This window comes from Cordyceps fumosorosea (genome assembly GCF_001636725.1).
Source record: "Cordyceps fumosorosea ARSEF 2679 chromosome Unknown scaffold_13, whole genome shotgun sequence".
NCBI lineage: Eukaryota > Fungi > Ascomycota > Sordariomycetes > Hypocreales > Cordycipitaceae > Cordyceps > Cordyceps fumosorosea.
In genome coordinates, this window is record NW_017387313.1 from 284,434 (window position 1) to 295,645 (window position 11,212).

The 11,212-nt window shown below is 56.9% G+C and overlaps 3 protein-coding genes across 3 annotated transcripts; 2 read left to right on the forward strand and 1 right to left on the reverse strand.

Annotated features, from left to right (window-relative positions):
• Window positions 1-732: 732 nt before the first annotated feature.
• ISF_05471 (MFS transporter) lies at window positions 733-2,465 on the forward strand (the record flags this gene model as incomplete). Its single annotated transcript, XM_018849076.1, has 3 exons — window positions 733-802; window positions 873-1,238; window positions 1,327-2,465. 3 exons carry the CDS (start codon window positions 733-735, stop codon window positions 2,463-2,465), a joined length of 1,575 nt encoding a protein of 524 aa, XP_018703647.1.
• Window positions 2,466-3,279: 814 nt separating this feature from the next.
• On the forward strand, window positions 3,280-4,506 carry ISF_05472 (Tetratricopeptide-like helical; the record flags this gene model as incomplete). Its single annotated transcript, XM_018849077.1, has 1 exon — window positions 3,280-4,506. One exon carries the CDS (start codon window positions 3,280-3,282, stop codon window positions 4,504-4,506), a length of 1,227 nt encoding a protein of 408 aa, XP_018703648.1.
• Window positions 4,507-4,893: 387 nt separating this feature from the next.
• ISF_05473 (Transcription regulator HTH, APSES-type DNA-binding domain protein) lies at window positions 4,894-6,471 on the reverse strand (the record flags this gene model as incomplete). The annotated part of the gene is made up of 4 exons (XM_018849078.1): window positions 4,894-5,714; window positions 5,797-5,881; window positions 5,951-6,069; window positions 6,123-6,471. 4 exons carry the CDS (start codon window positions 6,469-6,471, stop codon window positions 4,894-4,896), a joined length of 1,374 nt encoding a protein of 457 aa, XP_018703649.1.
• Window positions 6,472-11,212: the final 4,741 nt, after the last annotated feature.

Consider the following 11,212-nt stretch of genomic DNA (forward strand, 5'->3'; position numbering starts at 1 on the left):
CATCCGGGTCACCGCAATCAGACACCCAGCCATCGGAGCAGAAACCGGAGGAGACCGGCCGGGCTACCAGTAGTGGTGGCATGCAGCGAAAGAATTTTTTAGTGGGCTAACCGCCAGGTGTTACTTGCCTAAACGAGCGCTGAGAGAGGTTGCTAGCGGCTGTCCCTGTCCTGGTGCCTCGCGAGACAGCCGTTTTGGCGGGGCCCGGTCTGCTTGATCTCACCGCAAACAGTGCGAGTCCCCGTTATCGAAGGCTCCGGCGCCGGAAACTGGAGCCTTCCTGCGCCGCAACCCCCCTGTCACTCACCTCGACTTATGCAACGCCACCAGATGCGACAGTGTGACTTCTGTGACTTACTGTGTTTGCCTGAGCCGCCAGTCCTTCATATTTTGCTCGCTCCCACCACTGCCTCCTTCCCCTCCCTCCCTCTCTTCTTCTCTCTTGATTATTACCATTGTTGACTGTGGTGTGTTCCTGTAGTGCATTTATGCCATTATATCTTTGAGAATCCTCTTTTACCGTCACTTTTTCTCACTGCGTCGCCAAGAAAGCGTTCCTCGCAGCTCCTGGCGCCCTGTACCCGTCAGCAACCCACACGCCACCACCACTACCACCACACCACACCACAGCACAATACCATCGCATTTTCTACGCACAACAACGCACGCACTTTCCCCCAAGACCTCAGTGCCTGTGTTGTCTGTCGTAAGCTCTCGCCGCGTTCACAAGACATGGCCCTAACCAAGCAGGCAACTCTTCGAAACCCTGATGATTTCCCGACATTGCAGCTCTTCCTACTGGGTGAGCTTCTTACTCCCACCCCCTCCCCTGCAATGCACACACCCGCGCTAACCGCCAACACAACTTCTAGCCATTGTCCGTCTCGCGGAACCAATCGCCCTTACTTCCATCTACCCGTACGCCTGGGCTCTCGTCAAAGAATTCAATTTTGGCGATGAGCAAGATGCCTCGTTCTACTCTGGTCTCCTCATCTCGGCCTTTTCCCTGGCCGAGGCTGTCATGGGCATGTACTGGGGCGGCCTCTCTGATCGCGTTGGCCGAAAGCCCGTCCTCATCCTCGGCTGTGTAGGCACCATGTTTAGCATGGTCATGGTCGGTTTCGCCTCCAACATTTGGATCGCTTTGGCCGGGCGCGCTATCGGTGGATTTCTCAACGGCAACATCGGTGTCATCCAAACCATGGTTGGCGAGCTTGTTACCAAGCCCGAGCATGAACGTAAGTCATCTTCAAGGTTCACGAGGCCCTCTTTCCCGGTGCCCCTTCTAGTGAGTGCCTTGAAAATTATTGGCTGACACCTCAATAGCCAAGGCATTCGCTGTTATGCCGTTCGTCTGGAGTATCGGCACCATCATTGGTCCTTGCATCGGCGGCACATTTGCGGATCCCGCCGAGTCTTGGCCCGATCTGTTCCCTCGTGACGGCATCTTCGGTCGCTTTCCGTACCTACTACCCAACCTGCTCTGCGCGCTCCTGCTCTTTATCAGCATCATCCTAGGCTTCTTTCTTCTAGAGGAAACCCACCCCGATATGCAGCCCCGAGTGCTTCTCCCTGCGGATACTTATGTCTCGGAAGAGACCCCGCTGATGGAAACCTCAGATGCCATGAAGCGTCCCGCCATCGACCTGCGGGCAGAGACTTATGCAACCATGCGAGAGACCAGCGAACAACGCCAAGAAGGCATTGAGCGGGAAGAAAAGTCACTTTTCTCTGTCCCCGTCTGGAACAAGCGCGTCGTCGGCTTCATCATCGCCCTCTCCATCTTCACATACCACGCTATGACATACGACCATCTCATGCCCATCTTCTTTGAAGATGAAAGAGCCTCGACCCTGGTGTCCTCGCTCAAGGTTGGCGCATCATCCCCCTTCTACTCCCCTGGCGGGCTTGGCCTCTCTCTTCGTCAGGTCGGACTAATCATGGCCGTCAACGGCGGCATTGCGCTCTTTGTCCAAGCAGTCATCTTCCCGCTCGCCGCGGAGAGATTTGGTGTGTACAGACTCTTCATCATGGTCACGGTGCTCCACCCCATCATCTACGCCATTGTCCCCTTCCTCCTTTACGTCCCTGAATCAATGCTCTTCCCCGCCATCTACACTTGCCTGGCTGTGCGAAACATTCTCTCCATCACCCTCTATCCCCTCCTCCTCATCCTCATCAAGGAGGCTACCCCGACTTGGAGTGCGCTAGGAAAGGTGAATGGTCTGGCCGCTAGCGCCGGTGCGGCATGCCGCATGATCGCACCTCCTATTGCAGGCTACCTGTACACCGCAGGTAGCAAGATGGACTGCACCGCACTGGCTTGGCATGGCAGCGTCGTTGTCGCGATCGCCGGATCTGTCCAGTGCTTCTCTGTTCCGCGATCACTAGCTGATCGATCGGAAGAGAGCGCAGTCGGAAACACCCAGCTCGCAGCTGAAGTTTCAGCTGCTGGCAGGGAGTAGACATAAAATGCCTACTCTGACCCGATGAAGCGGCCAAGTCCCGCCGTTGCCCATTATTCCCCCACTGTTGTTGATGAGATTGGGCAGCTCTTCAGCTGGATGTTCCTGGTAAGGGAATTCAGTCTGAACCTGCCCATTGCATTGATCTAGTTAGCAGATGACGAAACCTCGTAGTGGTTGGCTGCTGTTGTTGGTTGCTGTTGTTGGTTGGGTTTTGCATTTTTGCTCATGTTCTGTTTGACGTTTGAAGGATACGCTATGATTTTCTCACGATTCCCATGGCGCATGCATTTCGGAGCACATTATATCTACATGGATCGGCGTTTTTGTCTTTTTGTCGAAAAGTGTATTTCATTTACTTTCATGCCCGGGTTGGGCTTCCCTCATAATATAACGAGGCAGGCAGTTACATAGATTAGACAGGCGTAATTATAATTGGTTGCGTAACTCTTTATACAAATTTGCAAGTAATTCACGACAAATGACCTTCTTTTACTCTACAGAACGCCTGACGTTTATTAGGAGGGAGTATCCGTAGGGTGAAGGCGGCTATCAGTAGCCTTTTAAGGCGGGCCGTGGTGCGCTTTACAAACGTCGCCACCAAAATTTTTAGCTGCCGTTTTACATAGAACCCCATAGAATTTTCATCGCCAACGACGACTCATCACTTCTCACATTCTATCAGCGTACCAAATCAGTCAGCTCTCGCTGTGCTCCCTGCCAGTACGGCGAATTCGAGCTCCTTTATATATCACATACGAAGGAGGACCAGGAGCCGCAGGGCCGAAGCCCGCCCCGCCCCCAGCCGCCCAAGATGCAACTTGAAGAACTCACAGAACAGCTCATGAGCGCCGCGAGCCTCCAAGAGCAGCAGCCACCCACACAAGCCCAGCCCGTGGAGGGGTCCGCTCCCGATGCCACCAAGCCCGCGCTGCCGCCCGGCCTGGCCGCCAACGCCGGCAAGACCACCGCCGAGATCCTCGCGGACCTGAACCGCTCGCCACTGTTCATGACCGAGATGGAGGAGGACAACGACGACATCGCCGCGCTGCAGGCCCTCGACTACGAGGGCTCGCCGCTCGAGAACGCCTCCGACTTCAAGGAGCGCGGCAACGAGCGCTTCCGCGCCCGCGGCGGCCTCCCCGACGCGCGCGAGTTCTACACCCGCGGGGTGCTCCTGCTCACCGCCGAGGAGCGCAAGCGCGCGCGCGGCGAGGTCACACGGAACCCGGAGGGCGAGGCAGACTCGGAGGACGAGGTGGCGGCGCAGAGGGCGACGCTGGCGGCGCTGCACGTCAACCGCGCGGCGTGCCAGCTGGGGCTGGAGAACTACCGCGCCGCGTGGCTGGACTGCGTGGCCGCGCTGCGGCTGGACCCGCGCGCGGTCAAGGCGTACTACCGCGCCGCGCGCGCCCTGCTGCGCGTCGACCGCGTCGCCGAGGCGGCCGACATGTGCACCCGGGGCCTCTCCTTCGAGCCCTCCAACGCGCCGCTCGGCGCCCTCGCCGCCGAGATATCCGCACGCACCGCACAGCTCGACGAGCGGCGGCGCCGCGACGAGGACCGGCGGGAAGCGACGCGGCGGCAGGAGAGACTTCTGAGAGCGGCGCTGGCGGCGCGCGGGATACCGACGCGCTCCACGCCGAAGCCGCCGGAGATGGAGGACGCGCGGGTGCGGCTGGGGCCGGGCGCGGGCCTGGCGTTCCCGGTGCTGCTGCTGTACCCGGAGCACGGCGAGAGCGACTTCGTCAAGGCGTTCGAGGAGACGCAGTCGCTGGCGGACCACCTGGGTTACGTGTTCCCGCTGCCGTGGGACGCCGCGGGCGCGTACCGCCTGGAGGCGGTGTCGTGCTACGTCGAGACTAGGGATGGTGGGCTGCTCAAGATGGGCAAGAAGGCGTCCCTACTCAAGGTGCTGAGCACGGGCAGGGTTGAGGTCGTCGACCAGTTGCTCCGCGTCTTCGTCCTGCCGACGGACAAGGCCGACGGGTGGATCGCCAAGTTCAAGGAGCAAAAGGCAAAGGAAATGGGCAGGGCTTAGAAATCTGCAATAAGGGATCACGACCTTTTACTCGACATGAACGGGAGCATCTGGTGATGGCTGTGGAAAAGGCAAAACATGATACCAGCACATTTATTAAAGTATGGTGGATTCGAGCAATGTCAAGAAAGCAAAACCAAAACGAAAAACAGGAAAAAAAAAAAAAAACAGCCCGTACCCTAAAAGCTCAAAAGCTATGATATCTGCTAAAACATTGGAACTCTGGAAAGTGAGATGAAAACAGTACCACCCAAACAAGTACAGGCAGTCAAGGCTGCGGGTGCAAGGAAAAAGCAAAGAATCTAACCCGACCGTTCCGTTAACGCCTCCCCTCGGAGCACCATCTAACCCAGGTATACATCGACATACAAATCAGGTGCTCCATGTCTACCCGCGTGAGCGGATATGCGCCTCCCCCTGCAGTCCTACCAGGGCACTTGCGGCATGGTAGTCCTCTATCCTCCTCGAGCCGTCCCTCTGGGTCCGCTTCCGAGGATTTGGCTCTCCTCGCGAGGCTGGCCTCACATCACGATCCCCCGACGAGTGGCCGCTGAAGTCCACAATCACCGGTGATACGTACCTTCTCTTGAGCCCGTATCCCTCGGCCGCGTGGAGATGTGGGCGAGCCGGTGTGATCGGGTACTCCCGGCCAGCCAACTCTCGCGGATGCGTGCGCCGATGCTCGGGAGACTCATCTCCGGCGAGAGCCAGCGCATGTCGGCCGTCCTCAACATACTGGTGATTCCGGAATCTATCCATGTTACCAGAGATGAGGGGCCGCTGGCTGTTAGCGGACCGCGGCGGCGTGATGGGCGACGTGGCGGCGTTCACCGGCTTCCAGGATGATGGAAGGCGCTGTGGACTCGGTTGCATCAGCCTCTCACATTCCTGTCCGGGGAGTCTTCTCTCGTACGAGCGTTGGTCGGGCCTAGGCTCGAGGACGTGGCGATGCTGATGCTTCGGCGGTAGGGCGGGCCGAGGTGCGAACGGCGAACTTGGCTCCAGGCGCAGCGAGCGCGAGCTGAGCGCGTCCCGCGTTGCTTCCTCTATGATTCGAGGATCGATCGTCATGTCCCTATAGCCGGGGCTGCCGGGGATGCGGCATTCCGATGGGAATGTTGGGCCGAAGAGTGGGATGAGGGCGGGAGCAATGGGGTAGCAGAAGGTGGCGCAGATGGCCCTGGCACATTTATAGGGCATCCAGTATCCTAAACGGGGCCTTTGTGTCAGTCAACCTGCCAAAGCCTGTCAAAGCACATACGTGGTGGTACCCGGCGCATTTTGTCATACCTTGGGCTGAAACTGCTCCTCCTGTGATACTTGGTGTGATGTCTCTTAGTCCCGGATTCTTGTCCAGCATCTGTGAAGGTTTGGTCTTTCGACTGTGAGTCAGCGCCGCCTGGTAGAGCTAAAGATATTCACTGTCACTCAAAGCTGCACCCACCTTGGCGTATCCCAGACATTTAAAGAAGGGGGTGATTCTGACCAGGCCAACATCGTAATCCCACATGACGGTAAAGTCTCCGGGGGGGTCTGATTGGGAGCGGAACTCGTATTTGAGCACTTGGTGAGGTCAGTACGTCTTTCTTTCGGCTGATGGACAGGATTTTACGTACCATCTATGCTCTCACGACCCGTCTTCCCAAAGAAGTCTTTCTTGGAGCTGTTGTATGGGATGTGCTCGCAAGACTGTCGGATCTGTCCGAATGTTCGCACCTGAAACATGGCAATCTGCTGAATCATATCTGGACTTAGCCCTTCTTCAAAGGGCATAAAGTTGACCGGTCCTCTTTGCCTCCCTGGCTTGGAGGACCACTCCCGAGGCCGCACTGGGTGTCTGGCTGATGCGCTGCCCGCAGCGATGCGCCCGGGCGACACTTGGACGCAAGCCTCATCTGAGGAACCGTCCGATGGTTCGGGTGTCACCGGGTTGAGGAGATCTCTGATTTGAAGCATGGTAGACATGTTTCTGTGGCACTCTGCTGCTTGAGTGACAGAGTCGCGTGTGGTAGGTAGAAGGGAGAGAGAGAGAAGAAGAGAAGAATGAAGCTGGCGAAAACGATGAAAGGAACGTCGGGACGAGTTTACCAGCAAAGCGAACTGGCAACGACTAACATTAGTCGACTTTTTAAGGAGCGTGGTACGAAAAGTCGGAGGAGCCGCCGGTGCCTGAAGAGCGATGGGCAATGCAGAGTCCAGCACCACTCGAATAACTGCGGAGGGAGCAAGGTTAATAACTGTCTCTCGGCCGTGAGCGACTCTGGAGCATACTCTTTGGCTTCGTTTGGTGTTGGTGGTTTACCACCACCCCGTGGTAATCACGGCGCTCCGGGGACGGGAAGATGGAACAAGAGGCCCAGTGGGTTGGTGTTTGCGCCAGCGGCTAGAACACTCCGCTCTGGTTAGTCAGTATATGTTGCAGAGGTTTGAGGACAGGGTGAGAATACCTGTGGGCAAAGGACAGTTGGAATGGGTTGAAAGGATTGTTGATTGTTGTTGTTTTTGCGTGGTTTAGTAAGGATACTGTTGAAACGATGAGTGGGAGGGAACGGGTGGCAGCCTCGCGATCTGGGGTTCTGCTTGGGGGTTAAATATTGGGCAGCAAATCGACATATGTCAACAATGGTCGCACTCGTCGTGCTGCGACAGGCCAGTAGCAGACAGGGAGGACGTGTGCAGCCTGGGGGCAGTTCACTCCGTAATGCGGAGGACGAAGAGAGGAACTTTGGGCTGCGAGGAGCTGGAGTAACAATGAATCAGTGCTCATTGCCTGCCTACTAAGCGACCAAGGTACTACTGCGTATGTAGGCATGTAGGTAGTCATGTACATAGATAGGCAGGCAGGCAGGTAGGTAGGTAGGTAAGGTAGGTAGGTTCGAGGATTGGGCCACCACCGAGAAATGCGTGGGTGTTGACTGATTTGGGAAACCCGTGCCAGCCCTGCTGAGGGGAGAGGTAAGACTTGTCATTTGACAAGATAGAGCAGCAGGCAGACGAGATGGCGAGGACAAGGGAAGGACGCACGCAGCGCAGCGCAGGACAGGACAGCGCAGGACAGCGCAGGAGAGTACCTACTGTAGGTAGGTACGTAGAGGACTTAGGTAGAGAAGAGCAGAGCAGAGCCGAGCCCAGCAATTCGAACTTGCAGAGCATATCAAGGTAGGTACGGATAGGCGGTAGGCAGACAGGTAGGTAGGCCAGGTAGTACCTACATTGTAGGTAGGCAGTAGGTATGTAGGTACAGATAGACAGCCAGCCAGACAGCCAGACAGCCAGACAGTACCGCTCGGGGGGTGGGGAGCCGAGACGGCATATTTCTCAATTGTCATTAGCAAAGGGGCGTCACAGGTAGCAAATGACGGAAGGCAGAGCGCCAAACAGGGAAACTTGGGGTCTGTTTGGACAGAGCCGTACCTGCTGCAGGGGGGGGTGAGCGGCTTTGGGTGTCGAGAGGTGGCCTGGGCCAGCGTCGGCAGCGGGTAGCCGCATAAACACCCTGCCTATGGAGGTGTCCAGGTATACAAAAGAAAACAATGTTTTATACCGTTGAAACGGGCTTCGGGAATTTTCTGAGGGGGCATGAATGGCTGAATGAAGGATTGTATTGGGGAGGCGTAGCGAGGGGGAGTCAGTATAAGCGCCGTTGAGTGCTTGAGTGCTGAACGGAAAGCGATGGTCCGAACAGGCGGGCAGGGGGAGGGGATGTGGGAGGATTAGAAGGATTGAGGGACCTCTTCAGCTACCTTTTTTTTTTTTCTTTTTTCTTTTTTTTTCCCTTTGCTCTCTATTTCAGCTGCCGTCGTGTGCTCTATCTTTTTTTAAAGCAAGCTTCCCCGGGTGCTGCGAAACAGCTTTCTTTCTTTCCCTCTCCCTCTCCATCTGCCTCTCGCCCTCTCGCTCTTGCCAATCTTTGTCGTCATTTGGGCAGCGCCCAACCACCTCCTTGCTCATTCCCTCTCTCTTGCCAATGCCTACCTCCCCTCCCTTTGAGCAGCGTAGCCGGCCTCCTGTGCCTGCCGGATCCGAGAAGGTGCCTTGGAGTCGCTCAAGACCAGGAAACGGGGCCAAGGCGTCGACACGGTATCGGCACGGCGTGTGCGAAGAGCGATTTATTTTGTGACATGCCTGGATGAGTGTGAGGGGGGCACCTATATAGTTTCCATTTCGATAGTAGTATGCACACAAGTCATCCTGCTCCTGCGACGCCACTCGAGGTTGTACGACAGCCGCAACAGCCAATTACGTCTCTCAGCCATGCTGGCGGCTGGGTTGAAGGCGTGAAAGGGTGAAGGAGGGAGGGGGGGTAGGGCTTGTGCTTGCGGATATGATTGTGGCTGCTTGTGGTTGCAAGGCCCGTGGCCTGCAGGCGTCGAGCACACGATTCTCCGCCACTGATTGACAGGAATGCTGTGCATCTTGTCAGAAAAGTCCCGGGTGCGTCCTTCGATGGTCCGCGGATGGATGGATGAAGGAGGAGGTAGAGGGGGGGGAGGAGGGAGAAGGGAAGCAAGCACACAAGCGCTGGCCCTCTGAAATGCAAACGCTGTAGATGCCTACATACCTACTGTACGTACATACATCTCTATACGCTCTCTTTCCGTGTGTGCTGTACGTGCTGTACCAGTCAGTATGCCTGGAGGGCTGCACGATGGGGAGCAAACATGAGCGTTTCAGGAGCAGAGCAAGGAGGCGTCGTTCTTTGGTCGCCGTGATCCGCGCGTGCGTGCTCAATGAATCTTGCAGCAGCGGCGGCTCTCGTCCCTCCTAGTCTCCTTTGTCTCGGGTTTCGAAAGGCAAGTCGATGAGCAGCCGTCGCACGGGGTCTACAACCACATAGGCAGCACCAGCAACGCTGGACAAGGTCACTCGCTGGGCTGCCTGCCACATCACCGCGCAAACGACGGGCCAAGGTGAGGAGGATCTGAAGCGGAAAATAAAAATAAAAAAAAAGACACGCAAACAGTAAATAAAAATAAAATCATCGTGGCGCCGTAAGGTATCTATCTTGCAAGTCAGGTCGGATGGATATGCAAGAGGGTCCGGTGACCAGCGATGCGACGACGTTGTGCTTCCTCAAGGGACAGATGGATAGACAGACAGGCAGGCAGGCAGGCAGACAGACAGACAGACAGACAATAGGGCCGCCGTCGGTGCCGCCGCCGCCGCCGCCGCCGCCGCCGCCGCTTCGACACCGCCGCGTCCTCGAAACACCGCACACAGCCAGCTTCTCGCGCAGAGAGCGAGTGATGGGGTGACTGATGGGGTGATTGATAGGGTGAGTGACGAGTGAGTGAGTACCTAATCACAGAGAGATGGTGGTGTATGTAGGCGCCCCCCTCCCTGTCCTCCCCTCCTCCTCCCCTCCTCCTCCCCTAATGACTCGAATCGAGCAAGCTGATCTGTATGGTTGCAGTGTGGCCAAACGCCTCGCCATACGTGTGTGTACTCTGTACACGTAGTGGCAGCGAGCATGCGACCCCCGGAATGCGTTGACAAAACCCCCGATTCTGCCGTGCAACGGGCGACAGACTCTGACTGACTGACCTGTTGTACATTGTGCGCGGCCATGCGAATACCTAGTGCACCCGGTCGACCCCCAACATGGCTTCGCACCGCCTTTTCAATGCTGTCCAACACCGAGGCGGATACACAACAGTCTCTCGTTTCTAATCTGTAGACCGCATGCCGTCTCAGGAAACAACGTCGCGGTGACTCATGGTAGAGGGCATGGGGGAGAAGAGGCTTGTACAGGCTGTCGTCTGTCGCCTGTCGTCTGTCGCCTGTCGTCTGTCGTATGCGTGCTCCCTTGCTGTTCGTCAATCACTGTCGGGAAATTTGCGAGTGCGCCTCTTGTGTGAGCCCGACCGTTTCATTTTGACTATTGGTTTTGCGATAACAACAACAATGGCACCAAGATGGTGCCATGGTGCAAATTCGCCAAGCGATGCAGGCCGCGCGGTGAGGTGGTGGTGTGTGATTCAGGGACGTTGCATTCGCAGGCAGGCCATGGTAAACGACGGCCATGATGTCAGAATTTGTAAATTACCGGAGTAACAAAAATTGGGGGGTCTACTCCGTCGGTGGCCGCATATTGCTGTTCTTGGTGATGAGCCATCCCCAGCTGCGGCTGCTGCTGGCTGCTGCTCATCCTCCTCATCCTGCCCCCCCTGCTGCTGCTCATGTTCTTCTTCCGCTTCACGTCCTTTCTCCGTCACCCAAACGCTGCAGCATCCCCATCCCTGCCATGTGTACCGCATGACCCTTTTTCTCCTCCATCTGCGCGCGTCGCTCAAAATACCTCGCCCGCCATCGGGCGCCGTGCCTGTCTGTATCCTGCCCGCCGCTATGGGTGCCCGTGTACCACGTCGAGCGTCATGCATAACCCCTCGGCCTTGGCCATCAGCCACTTGCCATGCATCAGCCCATCCCGCCAGTGAGGCGGCAGTGCCTTGAAGCCGGTCCCAGATACGCCCCCACGAGTGCGCCCCGGCAAAGCATGCGTTTGTGTCTGCATCCCCGCCGAGCATAATCAAATCTCTAATGAGCGGCTCAAAACATCTTTGCTTGAGTCGGCGGCGGGGCTCTCAAATTTCCCGTTTCGCGAGTTGCTAGCCGTAGCAGAAAAAGCCCGGAGCCGAGCCCAAGGGCTTGTAGACAGACAGACGTGCGTGTCCAATCCTAAGCGACTCGTCCAGTGCCAGCTCCC